The sequence below is a fragment of the Calliphora vicina genome, chromosome 2, assembly GCF_958450345.1.
Source record: "Calliphora vicina chromosome 2, idCalVici1.1, whole genome shotgun sequence".
NCBI lineage: Eukaryota > Metazoa > Arthropoda > Insecta > Diptera > Calliphoridae > Calliphora > Calliphora vicina.
The window spans coordinates 12,040,798-12,060,707 of NC_088781.1; the positions used below are offsets into that span (position 1 = coordinate 12,040,798).

At 30.9% G+C, this 19,910-nt stretch overlaps 1 protein-coding gene across 1 annotated transcript in view; it reads right to left on the bottom strand.

Annotated features, from left to right (window-relative positions):
* LOC135951407 (DNA topoisomerase 1-like) overlaps positions 1-19,910 on the bottom strand; it is a 62,530-nt gene that overhangs the window by 13,932 nt on the left and 28,688 nt on the right. The window contains exon 3 of the mRNA XM_065501055.1: positions 15,468-15,630. Within this exon, the coding sequence (XP_065357127.1) occupies positions 15,468-15,630 (163 nt within the window). The remainder of the gene's footprint in view (positions 1-15,467; positions 15,631-19,910) is intronic.

Sequence of the window (19,910 nt, forward strand, 5' to 3'; positions counted from 1 at the left end):
CAATATATTATATAATATAATCTATAGTTCTTATTTTATAAAAAAATTTAAGGACTATTTTAGCAAGCAAAATTGTTATTCGAATGACTTTTTAAATTTTAATTCGGTAGTCCGGATAATTTGATAATTGAAATTTCAAGGTTTTACTGTACTAAAAGGCCCAATGTATTACATAATATCAACGAAAATTTTCTAACTTTAGCGTCCTTTTTTAATAGCAATTGAAGTCATATAATAAAACTGTATAGAAACATCTTCTAGTTGTTTTGTAGCCTTTCAAGTGATTTTTATTTTATTAAAATTTACAATAAAAATATATTTCTGTACGGTATGTTTTTAAAGAAATAAATAAATTTAATAAATTTGTGACCAAAAACCAAATTTCTTAGAAATCCGCCAATTTCAAATTGTAATTCAGAAATTTCCAATTGAATTTCAGAAGTTTTCATTTATATTCCAGATTTTTTAATTTATAATTAAAAAGTTTCGAACTGTATTTCAGAATTTTAAAATTATTTTTCAGAAATTTCCATTTGTATTTCAGAAATTTCAATTTTTCTTAAATACATTTGGAAAATTCTGAAATCAAATTTTTGAAAGTGGCATATTTTTTAATGTAATTGAGATATTGACTTGAATTTTTTTCTGTGAAGCCAAAAATTAACTAATCTAAACAAAAAAAAAAATAATTCGGAACAAATGTGGATCAAATTGCTCCTAATATTGCAATCCTATTAAAATTTTTATGCAAATTTTCGTTTTAGAAACTCAATAAATATTTAATAAGTAATAAAATCTTTAATTAATAGCAAACCTCAATGAAATTTTCAACGTTTTTTACATTCTAAATAACAAAATGTAAAAAAGGTCAAAGGGAATCCCACAATTCCTAAAAATTGGAGCGAAAATCCCAAAAATTCAATTTTTTACATTTTTGCCCATAGAGTCTACATTTCCTTCGGGGCTGGGAAAATACTTTAGAGATAAATAGGGAATACACAAGCGTTTCCAAAACTATTTTAAATTTTCTGATCCCAGCTTTGGGATATTAGAACATGTGATCCAAAGTTGAAATTTTGATAAAAAAAATAGGTCAAATTCCGAAGGGCGTAGGGGCAACATATTCAACAAATAGGAAATGTTTTTTATATCAAAATGTTCTCCGTAAATATACCTTACAGAAAAACACAAAATTTTATTACGTTCTTAAAGAAAGTTTTTTTTTAATAAAAAAAGAGCTTTTTCCCAAAAATCGACTATTTTTTTAATTTTTAAATTGAAAATTGTTTATTTTTGGATCCGTAATCCGAGTCCATTCGATCCAAAATTACGGCATATATTTTAAAAAAGGGGACCAAGATATGGCAAAATTTTTAAATGTCAATTTTCAAATGCCTATAACTCGGAAATTATACACGCAAGCATGTTTTTTCAAGACCTAACCGATCGCTTTCCAAAAATGTAAAAATCTTTGAAATCGGATGGGAAACAAAAAAATGGCACGTGTTTAAAAATTTTACATGTCGAAGGTACCCTACTTTGAGCTCCATAGCGACGCCGCTGGAGCATTTGTAGGGTCCATTTTAATAACTTGAACTCGAATTCTCCTTGTCTACGCCCATGTCAAATTTCATCCTGATCTGTTCAGTACTTCTTTTATTTTGAGTTAAACATAATACAAATTAATTTAGTTAACTCCTTCCTCTCAGCTCCTTTATGATAAAGTTTTTTTTACAATAAATAATCTAGATTTTTTGTTAATTCAATGCTAGTAATTAGTACGTGCTAAAATGTTACAAGGTCGACTGGCGGCTTATTATCAGCTTTAATGAAAGCATTTTATATGTTATTTAGTTTAGTACTTGCACAGAAAAAAATTTCAACATACATAAATATTATGATTTGATTTCATTGATTTCAATTCATAACATTTATAAATAATTTCCTAAATATTAAGATTTTTTCATATTTTATGTTTTCAAATTAAATCTAGAAGGCTTGAAAATATAATATCAATTTTCATTTATATTTTTATGTTGTTAAAAAATGTATGAAATTTTCTTGGAAAATTTTTTATTTATTTTTATGATTTTCAGCTACAAAATGAGAAAATATGCGCGAAATTGATTACATTTGTTTAATGCGATGATATGCTTATTGTCGATATTTTATTATATTAAATGATATTTTTTAAAGTTTCAGATATTGTTGATTCATCTTAAAATATTGGCCAATATATGGCTATTATGCAAAAAGTTATGAATTAATTCATTAGATAATGTAATTTATTATAAAATATTATTAAATTTATGCAAAAATTTCCTTTATGAACAATTTTATAATATTTATGAACATGTTCTTATTCTGAATGAAAAAGTTTGGGAAAAAAAGTCATGTTGGATTAATAATATTTATTACAAAATTCATTCCAATTATGAATTTCTTTTTTCTGTGTGTATACATTTTTGGGTCAATAAAATTCAAAAAATTATTTAATGTGTAAAGAAAATTTAAAATATTTTTCTGTAAAAATGCCGCTATTAGGTGTAGAATATGAAAATGCTATATTACAGTTTTAATTAATGTTGTTTTGTGTATAAATCGCGTTAGAAAATGTGGGTAAATGTTAAATAATTTCCAATCATTTGGTATGTTTGTCAATTATATAAAAAAATACAACATTTAATGAGTATGTATGTGTGGGCTAGAATGTGTTTGTATCTAATTTAGAGTGTTAATAGAAAAGTGTAACAAGTGGGGAGACTATGTTACTAAAACTGTAATTACTAGAGAGTAAACGAAAATTTGATGCAAAATACATCAATTTCTGTGTAGCATGGGTTTTTGCAACTAAAGGTATTTACTGACGAGATCTCAAATGATAAGATCTCACATAAGTATAAATTAAATTATGTTCCGTACTCTAAACTTTTATGAAAACCAAAAAAGTTCGGCTTATTGTATGGCAAAGATCAAATATTTAAATAAATCTACTTTAAATACCAAAGGTTTTCAACAAGTGAAATCAATACGCTATTGATAGTTTATAAGAAGTATTTATTTGTTGTCCAATAAATCAAAATTTCTAATACCTAAAATTATTATTATGACGGTGATTGTTTGTAAAACGTATTGTATTGCCGTGTTTTATTTTTTCTCCATAAGCAGCAACAAAAAATTCCTATTAACTACTCTATAATATTTAAATTGCAGCAATCATGATCTAGTCTCGATCAATAACTCTGCTACTTCGATACTCGTATCATGAATGGTATGAATGGCATGCAAACATAGTTAGACAGTAGATTTTGCATATGTTATCTATCTGAATATAATAATTAATGGTATGGCCGAGAAGCGATCGTTTGAATGTATGTGGATATGACTGACTATCTACACATGTTCATAACCACAAAATAAAGTCATAAAACGTCACTTATCACGTATTAGACGCGTTTGCATGTACAAATAGCCGCATTTCCAAACGAAATTAAACAAACTATCCATCCAATCATGCAAGTTAGTTTGGTAAAAGCCATCTGCATAATCTACGATCTGCCTCAATCACCTTTATAGTAGTAGACCAAGCTAGCAACCAACCAACCAACCGCCCATTTGCCAGTGAGTAAAAGGCTGCTTGATCGTCTTGCTCAATAAAAATAAGAGAAAGCCGTTTCTAAGGCTGTCTTTTCAAAGCATTATTTTTTTTTGATCAAAAACTTATCACACATGGCAGAGCTTCTAAAAGGTTTATTCCTTAAATATTAATAATAATTCCTTAATAATTTAAGAACTCTTTATAACTTTTAATAATATAGAATAAGTTCATGCAAGTCTTTAGTTTAATTAAAAAGATCTTTTGATTTTCTTTAAGAATTTTTATTATTATCCATTTAATTTAATTAAACATTTCAGCTTTTAAAGCTCTGACAAAAATATATATTTTTTTATAACAAAAAACTACATCTTTTAATATAAAGCAAAGAGAAAAATATGATTGAATCGATCGATAGCTAGATGGCGAACGATAGTTTAAATCATTCATTTAGTTTACCACCCATTTACTTTTATGCCACCCAGGTTCAACAAATTGCCACCTTCGTTGCCACAATATACCACAAAAAATACCTCTATTATGTTGCAACACATGTGCAACATAGGTAGGTATGTATGTATTTTTTTTTGTTTTTTAGCAAGGGCTTAGGAATTTGCATAAATATTTTTTCGTATATAAAATTCCTTTAGGTGATCTAGTGATTATTTATATTCTAGCAATTCTTGGCTTATTATGAAGATGCTGTAGATTTTATGACAAGTCCTTAAGCTTACATTTTGTTTTACTTGAAATACTTAGTGATAGACAAAAAACTCTTTGTTGAGAAAGTTCACAAAAAATATTAAATAAGAAACCAAAATTGTAAATGCTGATCAGATAACATCAGACATAAAAGTTTTTTAGCTTTTATTTTGAAACATTTTTACAATCAGCCCAATTATGAATAAAAATTCCATGTTAGTTTTTTCTCTTTTCCCATTTTTCCTATTCAAATTCAATGTTAAAAATAAGAAAAGGGAAAAAACTTCCGGGGAATTTTTATTCATAATTGGGCTGAATATAAATTTATTCAAAGTATTGGCATAGCAATGGCCTTTTCCCATCTCTCTGCCAACATATGGATTCTGCACCAAAAGAACAGCTCGGATACTCTGTTCTGAAGTGGAGAGTATTACAGAGAGTGTGTTCTACATCGATCGAAACAAATAGTAGTGGGACGGGGCAAAGTCTGGACTATAAGGCGGGTGAAGCAAAACTTTCCAACCAGTTCTAAATAGTTTTTTTAACAGGAATTGCAACATGTAACCGATCATATTCCGGTCGTTTTTTGGAAAATGCTAGCTTCAAACAAATTAGTTACGGTCGGCACAAGTGCCCTGTAATTGTCTGGTCAGATTTGTGCATAATAGATAGATCCCTTTTGGTCTCACCAAATACAGAGAATTACTTTAGAGCTGTGGATATTTAGCTTTGGTGTTTATTCGGCCGGTTGGCCGGGTTTCTCATACGATCTCATACGCTTCGGGTTATCGGAATGGATCAATTTTCCATCGCAAGTAATGATTCGGCGCAAAAACATATTTTCTTTCATTCAAGGTCTCGGCTTCAATTCGTATGGTGCCCAATTACCCTGGTTTGGATAAAATCTATTTGCTGCTGGAGTAGCTCCCAATGATTTTGCAAGCTCTTGTTGAGTTTGACAACAATCATCATGGTATGGTTAGGTTAGGTTCCCAGCTCACTTGGGTCCATTTAAAACTGATCTAATTGTGATAACAAAGGGGTTTACCCTTGGGTATTTACAATACGTCCGTTGTCTCCAAGTTAAACCAACCAGATTATCTGATGAAGTTGTAGATTCGTCAAAGATTCATCATTGATAGCTCATCCAGGCATGATAGGAATGGGATTACGAGGATGCGTTCCCTTAGGTTTATCAGAGCCGGGTATTGGCAGAATAGGTGAGACACAGTCTCCTCCTCTTCTTCATAATGGCAGCTTCATCAGTAGTCGTTGTACCTTAGGGCCAATCTTCTAGCATGTGTGCCAATTATTCAGTATCCAGTGGAAACAATTAGTCTTATTTGCTCACGACGGAGTTCCATAAGTAGATTCATCCTGCTGGCATCAAGTTGCCCTCGTTGTAGCACAGAAAGGTTCATTGGTCCACCTGTTTTGTGCAGACATCTTGCATTTAAAAAGGGAAATAGAAAAGGGGGTCGATCGCCTCCTCATACATCATCACACCCCTTTTGGCCAATTCATCTGCCATACAATTACCCTGATTTCCATCGTACCCAGGGACCCATATAATCTTTATCCTAGAATGTCTCGCTATCTCATTTAGGGATACCCGGCATTCCTCGGCTAACCTGGATGTCTTGAAGACATCCTCTATTCCGTTAAAGGCAGTCTTGCTGTCAGTAAATATCCATATATCACCATATATTCGATAATGCTTCAGCCAATTTAATGCACTTTTAATAGCAGTAATTTCCGCCTGAAGAGCAGTACTTAAGTTAGGTAACCTAAAGTAGGATTTTTTTTTCCAGTGGAAACAATTAGCCTTATTTCCCGCCCAAGGAATTCCATAAGTAGATTTGATTTGCTGGCATCAACTCGACCTCGTTGTAGCACAGGAAGGTTCATTGGTTCAGCTGTTTTGTGCAGCCATCTTGTATTAACCAAGGCAAATACCAGAAAGGGGGTCGATCGCCCCCTCATTCATTATCGCACCCCTTTTGGCCAATTCATCAGCCATACAATTACCCTGATTTCCATCGTACCCAGGGACCCATATAATCCTTATCCTAGAATGTCTCGCTATCTCATTTAGGGATACCCGGCATTGCTCGGCTAACCTAGATGTTATGGAGACATCCGTTATTCCGTTAAAGGCTGCTTTGCTATCAGTAAATATCCATATATCACCATATATTCGATAATCCAATTGGATGCTGTAATTTGGGCCTGAAGAGTAGAATTTAGGTAGCCTAAAGTAGGTTTATATACCAAAGTTATCAATAAAGAGACTTCATCATCATGACATAATGTCTCCTATTCTTGGTCTTTGACTTTGGCTGGCCTGGGCGATTTTGAATGGAATTCTGAACCGCACAAACCATTTCTCGCACATTAAAACCGATGGAACACATTCAGAATAAGCTTTGGTGAGCAATTAATGAAGTAAAGCAAAACTTCCCGCATATGACGCTTTGTTGATACAAGATTCGACATTTTCGAAGCAAATGAAAACTTTGTTCAGCAACTAAGTGAGAATAAATGACAGATATGTATCCTTCAAAATGACATATAAGTTATTAAAAACAAAAATCGCGTTCAAGAGATACGTCATTCTATTGTAAATCCCAATACATATGCATTTATTTTGATTGTTCACTTGAATTTTTTTTGTTCAAAATCCCCCCATTCCACAATTTCTTAAACTCCAAAACCCTGCTATTTTAAACTCTTATGACTAGATGTCACACACATAAAAAGTAAAACTAATTTCCCTGGCATTTTTGTTTACCGCGAAAGTAAATAAAAAAATTTACAATTTGTAAAACTCATGACTTCAGCTGTTTAACAGAATCACAATTACAATTTTAAGTAGAGGAAACCTTAGCAATAATATCAACTGTCTCCTCCATATATAGACTGTTTGGCTGGCATCAACAACACCTTGGTGTTTCATTCCTCTCGCTTTTTATTTGCAAACCAATATAGTCATTATGCCAAATAATACTAGTATTAATAGACATTAATTTGGTAGACATTTAGGCAGACAGAGAAAAACAATTTTGTGCTTTGCAGCTTTGCCTTTTTCGAAAACAAAGCAAAACGAAAAAAAAAAATGGCAGGTGAAAAGTAAAACTTTATTTTACTACCATTTCTCTCTTTAATAACCCACTTTAATTGTGGCATCTCTAATAAAAATGAAAAAAAAAATAAATAAAAAAAATTTCCAAGTTCATTGAATTGTTGACAAGACAAGAAGACAAGTTGTCTTAACAATCTAATGACAGTAGTTTTGTGTACACATACTACATGTTTATGTACCAGTGTACGTACATATTTGCCTAGTGACATACATACACAGAAACGCAAACACATACTTGCTCAAATAATCCTCGCAAATCCAGGTATTCTTAAACTGTTTTTAGATATTCTTAACTGGTGCGCCATTTGGTCTCCAAGGATTAATGCGGATTTATTTACATATCCTTGTTAGGCTATGTATAGTTCCAAACCTCTTTCAGCATATTATGCCTCAAATCATAGGAGATATACATATGTTAAGAAGATGTCCTAATAGGGCAATATTTCAAAATTAAGATACAAATTTTTAAATATATACTTCTCATAATGTGGTGCCAATTTTGCCCCCAAGGGTTAATGCTGATATATGTACATAGCATTGTTAGGCTTTGCACAGTTTTATGAAATATTTGTTTACATGTTGACCTAATAGGGCAATTATTCACTATTAAGGTCAAAGGTTAAAGTTGAAGATTTAAATAAAACAAACTGCTATCTTCATATTTTATCAAAATCATTAAACATTTCATATACAAAATATTTCATTTTGATTTCCAGAAAATCTTAAATATTAAATATTTTAACCTTTGACCTTAATAGTGAAATATTGTCCTATTAGATCCACTTGTCAATCAATATTTCCAATAATTTGCTTGATAATATACTGAAAAGGTTTTGCTTAAACAGTGCAAAGACTCACAATGCTATTTACATATATCGGCATTAACCCTTGGGGGCCAAAATTGGCCCCACATTATTGAGAGGTATTGTATATATTCCAAACATTATTGAACCATCCTACTATTACAAACATAATATGTAGCATCATTGAAAACGTCATACAGTGTTTTTCTTAAGCAATTTTCACATATTGCAAATGTTAAATAATTTATCTTAATTACTTAGTAGATTAAAGTTTAACGATCGCTGTCCATCTTTCTACTTTACCATTAATTGAAGCATTGAGAAATTTCATCTGCTTTTCCTCATTGTATCTACAGTGTAGTGTGTAGCTCTCTAGCTGTACATAATTACAGATTTATGTGCACACGTCGTAATTCAATAAAATTACAAAAGACAAAAAACAAAAAAAACAAAATTACTTGGCAATTATTTTCATATTGCAAGGAAATTTGTGTTTCTTATCCCAGTTCATTGTCAAAACCACATGCTGTAGGTATTTGAATTTTTTCTAAACAATTTTATTGTCGTCTGTTGACAACTGTCATTGTGGAAAATACCGGCAAATTCAACATAGATTCTGGTAAAATACTGGTAGATGATAATTTAATGATCATAATGATTCTCAGATTCCAGATAATGATCAATTTATTTTCAAATAAAGTAATTTTAGTGTGAGTGTGCTAATGCTTGGGGTGTGTATTAGACAGCAACACATTTTTATGGGGCAATAATTTATGAAGCAGAAACAATTAATATGATCCTCACTTGAAGTTTATTCAGATTCATAATCTAAACCTAATTATGTCAAAAAATGAAATTCAAAAATCCAGGAAAGTGTTGTGATCCTTAGCTAAAAATGTTTTTTCCAATCACAACAACCTGTAGCACACTAATACATACGCTTATAAAGATACTTAACTTGATAATAACGCTGTAAAAGCAGATAAATGGTTGTAAGATTGGACGGACTGTGATCGCGAACCCAATAGTTGTTAAAACTTGTTGCCATGTCCGGTGTGTGTGTATAATAATACCATTATTACCAACAGAGTTGTTGTTCTTATAAAAATATTTCCAATAATTGATGAAACAAAATTGTTTCTCATGCGAGTGTAAAGCAAGATAAAATTGCATATAATGGTGTTGCCAATTATTTGTTTAACTCTGTCGGTGGGTTAAATGTTAATCGGTCATAAGCGAAATTATGTAAATAATTTTCCCCATAATCGATTACATATTTATGTTTAGAAGCTTTGTTATAACAATAAAATATATGAGATCTGTTTAAAATTCCTCACAAAATTTTTTATTTTAGAAAAAAAAAACAAGTAATTTGATCATATAATTGAGATAATTTCGTTTCAAATATACTGAAAGAAAATCTGTGAAAAATCGTTTTTTTTATATGAAAAACTAAAAATATCCAAAATAGTTAATAACTTGGTAAATAAGCGTTTAAATAAGAAAAGAAGCTCGATCGGTGATCACTCCTATTTCTGAGAAAAAATCGATTTTTTATACGAAACCCTCAAAATATCTAAAACCGTTAATATCTTGGAAAATAAGCGTTTAATCGAGAAAAGGAGCTCGATCTGTGATCACTAGGGTTTTTATCCCGGGAATTTTGCCAATTTTTCACTACCCGATTCCCGGGATTTTTATTCGGGAATCCCGGGAATTAAAAACTGACCAAAATACATAGAAAACAAGTTAGAACTCTATTTTTTTTTCACAAAAAACAGTGAAAAGTTTTTTACAGTTTTTTGCTTATATCTCGGCAATAATAGACCGCTTATTATTATTATTTATATACGGTTTTTCGTATGCAAATTTAAAAAGTGAATTCATAATTTATAGAATTTATTTCTTATTGAATCATTACAATTTCTTTAAATTCCTGCTTCAAATCCATAACAAAATAGCTTCAAAAATGTATTAATTGATTAAATTTTTCTTCAATTCAAATCTATTACAAAAAGGCTTAAGTCAATTTTTTCAATTAATTTTGTAAATGATAAAAACAAAACTGAATCAAGAAAAAAATGTTAACTCAATTTGAATTAACAAAAACTTAATCATTCAAAGTATGAATAAATTCTGATATTAATTAACTTCAAAATTAATTTAGTTTAAACAAAGGCTTTTGAATGAATCTATAAAAATAAATATTGGGAATGGATTTATGGAATGAAAGGCTGACATTTTTTAATTACGATTTTAAGATTTCAGTGAATTAAGCTCAAATTGTATTAAGTAATTCAAAGCTCTGATATATAATAATTATAACACTAAGTTTTTATACGAAATTTGGCTATACTATTCCTAATTTACAGTATCATTATATTTTTCGGGAATAGCCGGGTTACCGGGAATGTAGAAAAAAATTTCCCGATTCCCGGGAATCAAAAAAGGTTGGGAAATTAAAAACCCTACTCATATTAAACATGAAATTTTCGCTTGATCACAGATCGTCCTCCTTTTCTCATTTAAACGCTTATTTACCAAGTTATTAACGTTTTTATATATTTTGTGATTTTCATATAAAAAATGGAATTTTCGATAGAAATATGAGTGATCACAGATCGACCTCCTTTTCTCATTTAAACGCTTATTTACCAAGTTATTAACGATTTTAGATATTTTGAGTTTTTCATATAAAAAATTGAATTTTCACTAGAAATATGAGTGATCACAGATCAACCTTTTTTACAATTTAAACGCTTATTTACCAAGATATTAACGATTTTAGATATTTTGAGTTTTTGATATAAAAAATGGAATTTTCTCTAGAAATATGAGTGATCACAGATCGACCTCATTTTCTCATTTAAACGCTTATTTACCAAGTTATTAACGATTTTAGATATTTTGTGATTTTCATATGAAAAATGGAATTTTCACTAGAAATATGAGTGATCACAGATCGGCCTCATTTTCTCATTTAAACGCTTATTTACCAAGTTATTAACGATTTTAGATATTTTGAGTTTTTCATATAAAAAATGGAATTTTCACTAGAAATATGAATGATCATAGATCGACCTCCTTTTCCCATTTAAACGCTTATTTACCAAGTTATTAACGATTTTAGATATTTTGAGTTTTTGATATAAAAAATTGAATTTTCACTAGAAATATGAGTGATCACAGATCAACCTCCTTTTCTCATTTAAACGCTTATTTACCAAGTTATTAACGATATTTTGAGTTTTTCGTATAAAAAATGGAATTTTCACTAGAAATATGAGTGATCACAGATCGACCTCCTTTTCTCATTTAAACGCTTATTGACCAAGTTATTAACGATTTTAGATATTTTGAGTTTTTATATAAAAAAACGGCTTTTGGTCTGAAATATGATTGTTCACAGAGCAAGCTTGTTTTCTCGATTAAACGCTTATAAGCCAAGTTATTAACGAGTTTAGATATTTTTGAATTTTTATATAAAAATTGGGTTTTGGTCTGAAATATGAGTGAATAAAGATCGAGCTTCTTTTCTCGATAAAACGCTTATTAACCAAGTTATTAACGATTTTACATATTTTGAGTTTTTATATAAAAAATTGGGTTTTTTGTCTGAAATATGAGTGATCACAGATCGACCTCCTTTTCTCATTTAAACGCTTATTTATCAAGTTATTAACGATTTTAGATATTTTGAGTTTTTCATATGAAAAATGGAATTTTCACTAGAAATATGAGTGATCACAGATCGACCTCCTTTTCTCATTTAAACGCTTATTTACCAAGTTATTTACGATTTTAGATATTTTGAGTTTTTCATATAAAAAATGGAATTTTCACTAGAAATATGAGTGATCACAGATCGACCTCCTTTTCTCATTTAAACGCTTATTGACCAAGTTATTAACGATTTTCGATATTTTGAGTTTTTCATATAAAAAATGGAATTTTCACTAGAAATATGAGTGATCACAGATGGACCTCCTTTTCTCATTTAAACGCTTATTTATCAAGTTATTTACGATTTTAGATATGTTGTGATTTTCATATAGAAAATTTAATTTTCACTAGAAATATGAGTGATCACAGATCGACCTCCTTTTCTCATTTAAACGCTTATTTACCAAGTTATTAACGATTTTAGATATTTTGAGTTTTTCATATAAAAAATGGAATTTTCACTAGAAATATGAGTGATCACAGATCGACCTCCTTTTCTCATTTAAACGCTTATTTACCAAGTTATTAACGATTTTAGATATTTTGAGTTTTTCATATAAAAAATGGAATTTTCACTAGAAATATGAGTGATCACAGATGGACCTCCTTTTCTCATTTAAACGCTTATTTACCAAGTTATTTACGATTTTAGATATTTTGAGTTTTTCATATAAAAAATGGAATTTTCACTAGAAATATGAGTGATCACAGATCGACCTCCTTTTCTCATTTAAACGCTTATTGACCAAGTTATTAACGATTTTCGATATTTTGAGTTTTTCATATAAAAAATGGAATTTTCACTAGAAATATGAGTGATCACAGATGGACCTCCTTTTCTCATTTAAACGCTTATTTATCAAGTTATTTACGATTTTAGATATGTTGTGATTTTCATATAGAAAATTTAATTTTCACTAGAAATATGAGTGATCACAGATCGACCTCCTTTTCTCATTTAAACGCTTATTTACCAAGTTATTAACGATTTTAGATATTTTGAGTTTTTCATATAAAAAATGGAATTTTCACTAGAAATATGAGTGATCACAGATCGACCTCCTTTTCTCATTTAAACGCTTATTTATCAAGTTATTTACGATTTTAGATATGTTGTGATTTTCATATAGAAAATTTAATTTTCACTAGAAATATGAGTGATCACAGATCGACCTCCTTTTCTCATTTAAACGCTTATTTACCAAGTTATTAACGATTTTAGATATTTTGAGTTTTTCATATAAAAAATGGAATTTTCACTAGAAATATGAGTGATCACAGATCGACCTCCTTTTCTCATTTAAACGCTTATTTATCAAGTTATTTACGATTTTAGATATGTTGTGATTTTCATATAGAAAATTTAATTTTCACTAGAAATATGAGTGATCACATATCGACCTCCTTTTCTCATTTAAACGCTTATTTACCAAGTTATTAACGATTTTAGATATTTTGAGTTTTTCATATAAAAAATGGAATTTTCACTAGAAATATGAGTGATCACAGATCGACCTCATTTTCTCATTTAAACGCTTATTTACCAAGTTATTAACGATTTTAGATATTTTGAGTTTTTCATATAAAAAATGGAATTTTCAATACAGATATGAGTGATCACAGATCGACCTCCTTTTCGCATTTAAACGCTTATTTACCAAGTCATTAACGATTTTAAATATTTTGTGATTTTCATATAAAAATTGGAATTTTCACTAGAAATATGAGTGATCACAGATCGACCTGATTTTCTCATTTAAACGCTTATTTACCAAGTTATTAACGATTTTAGATATTTTGAGTTTTTCATATAAAAAATGGAATTTTCACTAGAAATATGAGTGATCACAGATCGACCTCCTTTTCTCATTTAAACGCTTATTTACCAAGTTATTAACGATTTTAGATATTTTGAGTTTTTCATATAAAAAATGGAATTTTCAATACAGATATGAGTGATCACAGATCGACCTCCTTTTCGCATTTAAACGCTTATTTACCAAGTCATTAACGATTTTAAATATTTTGTGATTTTCATATAAAAATTGGAATTTTCACTAGAAATATGAGTGATCACAGATCGACCTCATTTTCTCATTTAAACGCTTATTTACCAAGTTATTAACGATTTTAGATATTTTGAGTTTTTCATATAAAACATAAAATTTTCGCTAGAAATATGAGTGATCACAGATCGACCTCCTTTTCTCATTTAAACGCTTATTTACCAAGTTATTAACGATTTTAGATATTTTGAGATTTTGATATAAAAAATGGAATTTTCACTAGAAATATGAGTGATCACAGATCGACCTCCTTTTCTCATTTAAACGCTTATTTACCAAGTTATTAACGATTTTAGATATTTTGAGATTTTGATATAAAAAATGGAATTTTCACTAGAAATATGAGTGATCACTGATCGACCTCCTTTTCTCATTTAAACGCTTATTTACCAAATTATTAACGATTTTAGATATTTTGTGATTTTCATATGAAAAATGGAATTTTCGTTAGAAATATGAGTGATCACAGATCGGCCTCCTTTTCTCATTTAAACGCTTATTTACCAAGTTATTAACGATTTTAGATATTTTGAGCTTTTGATATAAAAAATGGAATTTTCACTAGAAATATGAGTGATCACAGATCGACCTCCTTTTCTCATTTAAACGCTTATTGACCAAGTTATTAACGATTTTAGATATTTTGAGTTTTTATATAAAAAAAACGGCTTTTGGTCTGAAATATGATTGATCACAGAGCAAGCTTGTTTTCTCGATTAAACGCTTATAAGCCAAGTTATTAACGAGTTTAGATATTTTTGAATTTTTATATAAAAATTGGGTTTTTGGTCTGAAATATGAGTGAATACAGATCGAGCTTCTTTTCTCAAGTTATTTTTCTCAAGATATTTTGAGTTTTTATATAAAAAATTGGGTTTTTGGTCTGAAATATGAGTGATCACAGATCGAGCTTGTTTTCTTGATTAAATGCTTATTAACCAAGTTATTAACGATTGTACATATTTTGGGTTTTTTGTCTGAAATATGAGTGATCACAGATCGAGCTTATTAACCAAGTTATTAACGATTTTAGATATTTTGAGTTTTATCTAAAAAATTGGGTTTTTGGTCTGAAATATGAGTGATCACAGATCGAGCTTGTTTTCTCAATAAAACGCTTATTTACCAAGTTATTAAAGATTTTAGATATTTTGAGTTTTTATATAAAAAAATCCGTTTTTGATCTGAAATATGAGTGATCACAGATCGAGCTTGTTTTTTCGATAAAACGCTTATTGACCAAGTTATTAGCGATTTTAGATATTTGGAGTTTTTATATAAAAAAATTGGTTTTTGGTCGTAAATTAGAGATAACAGATCGAGCTTGTTTTTTCGTTTAAACGCTTATTAACCAAGTTATTAGCGATTTTTGGTCTGAAATATGAGTGATCACAAATCAAGTTCATTTTATTTCTGTGTATGAATTTCTAACTTACTTGGTCTTTTTTGTTCCTGTATATAACGTTCCCTGGCCTGTTGCACAGCCTTTTCATTGCCAACATCCAAATACTTTTGTTCGGTTAAAACTCCAGGTGCGTCACGTTGCATTGAAAGATCATTAAGACCATTGCGATAAGGTTCATCATCAATATAATCGTCCTGGAAAAAAAAAGCAAAACATTTTTTGAAATTATTACGAACAAAGCAAATAACTATATCAAAAACATTTGAATTTTGAGGGTCACTGCTAATTGTATTTCTGTTATCAATTTATAATCAAGTTATTTATGATGCTCTTTCCTTTCAAGATAAAAGAACAGTTTTTCAAATAAATTTCTTTGGAGGAAATGAAATACATACCATAAAACCATATTTTAATAACTATTTAAGATTCATAACTAACTTTGAAATTAAATCTTGTTATTTATCTGTATTTTGTTTACTGCTTTTATTTGGTTTACTTAGTTTTATTTAGTTTTCTTAATTTCTCCATTTGTTTTACTTACAATTAAATGAAAATTAAAGTTCCTTTTTATACGAAAACTAGGACAATTGCCAGTGTGCTCAGAGAAATTTTATGAAACCTAAATTAATTATTTCTTGTTTTTCTTTCTTTTTTTTGTGTGCAGTTTTTAATTGCGAATACAATACCCAGCTCGTAACTATTATTTTATTATTACAAACGGTGAGATTTCCATTAAAGTTTTAGGGGGAAATGCAATTTAAACAAAAATGTAAGGAAATACGTATAAGTGGTTTGTACAGGTCGTGATTTAAGCAAAGAAATTATAATTTTTTAATTTAACTTGACAACAGATATGATGACACCCACCGACTTTCTCCTAGAGAGAGTTTAGTGGGACTTGAGGTTAAGGGAAAAAATAAATCAAAGGGGTGGTTAGTTTACTAACCACCGTGGAATACTGAATTCGATGAACAATAAACACTCTGTGCTATATAATTGTTTAGCAAAATGCCAATAAACTATGTTTTAAAGACTATTGAAAAGGTGGTTAGTTAAGTGACCACTAAACTACAAACAGTTAAATGCAGATGGTAGAGTGTATCAGATGTAAGAGTTTGAATAACTTCGAACCATGTCACTTAAAAGTGGTTTATTCACTGACATTTTGGCACTAGTTTTTTTTATAGAGAAATATTTAAATTACACACTGTTGCTTGCAGTGTATAACTTTCCATTTTGGCCCTCGTGCAAACGATGTATATGAATATTTCCTTAATTTAATACTTGGCTACAGAAGCATAAAAAGTTGGCAATTTTTTTTATTTTTTAAATGTCACATGGCTTTAAGCTGGCGCTATTCGCATGCACTTCCGGTAAGAAAACTCACGTAAAAATAATAATAAAGAAAAAGTTTTGTTCTAAATTTTTATCAAGGATAAAACTTTCCTGCTGTGTGTAAAAAACATAAAAAGGGATAAAATAAAATACATAATATAGGAAAAAAACTCAAGTAAAAAATTGTATTAAATTACTAGTTTCTCTTTAAAAAAAAATTAACATTAAATTTATGCAGTTTTTTGAAATATTTTTTGTAAATTTTTTTTTCATAATGTTTTCAGTTGTTTTTTTATAATGTTTGCTTTAGTTTAAATAATGACTATGTAGAGATAATAATATGTTATTATGTAAATAAAATAATGTTGAAAATTTTTTAAAGCCTCTAATTGAAATTCTAATAGATTTTTGTTTATTTTGTTTGTTGTTGAACAACACCTACTACTGATTTTCCTAAACAAAAACGTGTAAAAACAATTATTTATTTACAATTCAATAAAAACTGCGCCTAAAATCTAAAACGCCTTCTTGTGCAAAACCATTTATGTATTTACGAGTATTTAGAATAAAATTATCTAAACACAAGTTAAAAGAACATAAGTGAGTAAATCTAAATCAATCACTGTCGTCTACTTGGTTTTACGTCATGATATTTTATGCAACTACACAGGGTCCAAGTTCAAATTTAATACAAACATTTTGTTAAACGTTATCTTAATTGCAAGCAAATATTGTTGGTTTAAACCCAGTGGGGAAATTTCACACAAGAGCTGAATTTTGTTCTCCACATTTTATAAAAAGCCTGATAGGTAATCGGAGTTTTCAGGCATTTTTCGTATTGTTGTAAGACAAATCAGCTGGTTGCAATGAGTACTGCTGATTTTGTAAGACATTTTCACACTTATCTGTGACAATTCAGTACTATTGACAACCTGACGACGCTGTCCTGATGACATTTGACTTTTATTTTGAAACATGTGTACAATATAAATTTATTCAAAGTATTGGCCATTTACCCATCTTTCTGGTAATATATGGATTCCGATCCAAAAGAACTGCTCATCTTTTGAGCCCAAGAACGAATCAGGCCAATATCGGATACTCTGTTCCAAAGTGAAGCGTATCCCAAAGAGAGAGCGTTCTTAATCGATCGAAACAAATAGTAGTTGGACGGTCAAGGTCTGACAGCACGAACAAGATGACCTTTATCCACCTCGCTGAAGGATCTGTCAAACGATTGTTGGGGCTTAGGACGCTTTGTCACGGGCTGCTGGCTCTGCGTTCTTAGACGCGAGAGGAGGATTCTGCAGGTCAGCTATGATGGTCTTTGCCCAATTAAGCGATGATAAATCATCGGAAGAGAGGGACTCGGCAGGTTATTTACCTAGCAGGTCGATAAACTTCTCGGCGGCTCGCCGTCTCAAAAAGTGGTGTTACGTGCCTGGTGGAGACGCCCTGTTGGGCAGGAGGCACAGCATGGGAACCCGAAGACTTGTTCGTAGTTCCTTTACTGGCAGGAAGAGGTGTAGCTTGGGTACCCGATATCTTGTTCGCAGTCCCTTGATCATAATCGGCACTTGGTAAGCTGTAGCCTGAGTTTTCAAGCTAACAGCTCCCGAAACATTGGATTTTACCGATGCTCAGTCGGTACGGCCCAAGGCAGCTTTCGAGGTGCTGGGGTTCAGACGCACCTCGCTGCATTTAGATTTGCACCTTGAGCGCATTCAGATGATCTAGGTTTCCTCAAATCTCCTCCAGAAGCTTGCAGATTAGCTAGGTCCGGTGTCTTCACCGAACTAACCTTTATCTCAGTAGCATTCAATTCACCGCGACCTGAAATCGCCGCAGCGGGAATAGGGTCTCCGGAGATTATTACACTCCCGACCGGATACATGAGGTTCGGTTTGTTTGCTTTCATTTATCGGACGGACCGTCAAGAGTTGCATTTTATACCTATCTGTCAGGTTATAAAATTGACGCCCCACTGGGGTCAAACACACCATCAAGCCGCCCAATGTGGGAAGAGATGCTGGTGGATTTCGGGCTCTGTCAAGAAGGCCCAGTCTCAATGAAAGAGAAAACCTTCTGACAGAACCCGCCACCCCATAGGGGATATACAGACGCTACCTGACAAAGGGAATGGTAGTTCTTAGTTAGTGCTCACCATGTGCCGCTCTGCTATTCCTGCCAGCACGGTTCGCAAGCCTCTGCATTGCGTCAAGAGTGTCATGGGTATTTGGCCTTGGTGTCGAATCGGTTGGTTGGCCGGCTTTCACATACGATCTCTTACGGTTCGTGTTATTGTAATGGATCGGTGCAAAAACAATTTTCTTTTATAGTGTTCAGGCAACATTTCAGACATACACAATCGTCACTCAAGGTCTTTCAGCTTCAATTCGTATGGTACTGAATTTCCCTGTTTTAGGATGTATCCATCCCTTCAATTTATGGTCTTCAAACTTTTTGGCTAACGAATCTTTGTCCTTCGTGTCAAAATCCCCACTTCTGAACCCCACAAACCATTTCTCGTACGTTGAAACCCATGAAACACATTCGCCATGAGCAATCGGTGTGCTTCAGCAACACTTTTTTTCGAATTAAAGAAGTAAAGCAAAACTTCCCGAATATGACGCTTTGTTGGTAACAAAATTCCACATTTTCGAAGCAAAAAATTACTTTGTTGTTGGATAATTTTTTAATACTATTGACAAGCTGTTGATGCTGTCCTGCTAACATTTGACTAAATGTTGGATAAGTCCACAGGGTAGCAATTTCCGAATTGGGATATACATTATTTTATTTCACTCCTTAGATATGTATTCGTTAAGTGTTCTCCCCACAGCCGTCACATAATAAATTTAGGTCACTTCAATACCAATTAGTATTTACAGACATTTGAATACTTAAAATAATGTTTCCCAATACATTAGACATTCATTCTGGTACTCGTTCGTATCTTTTATTTGTGTCTGTTTTATATTTATGCCAATTTTAAGAGAAACTTGTCAATAAATTTTTTTACAATCATTTAATGTGATCCTTAACCGAAATGAGTGTCACCCAGTGTCAGCAATTTAGGTGTGGTTGACTGGCTGGCAGATCAGACAGACAGACAGACTGACTGAATATTTGTTTGGCC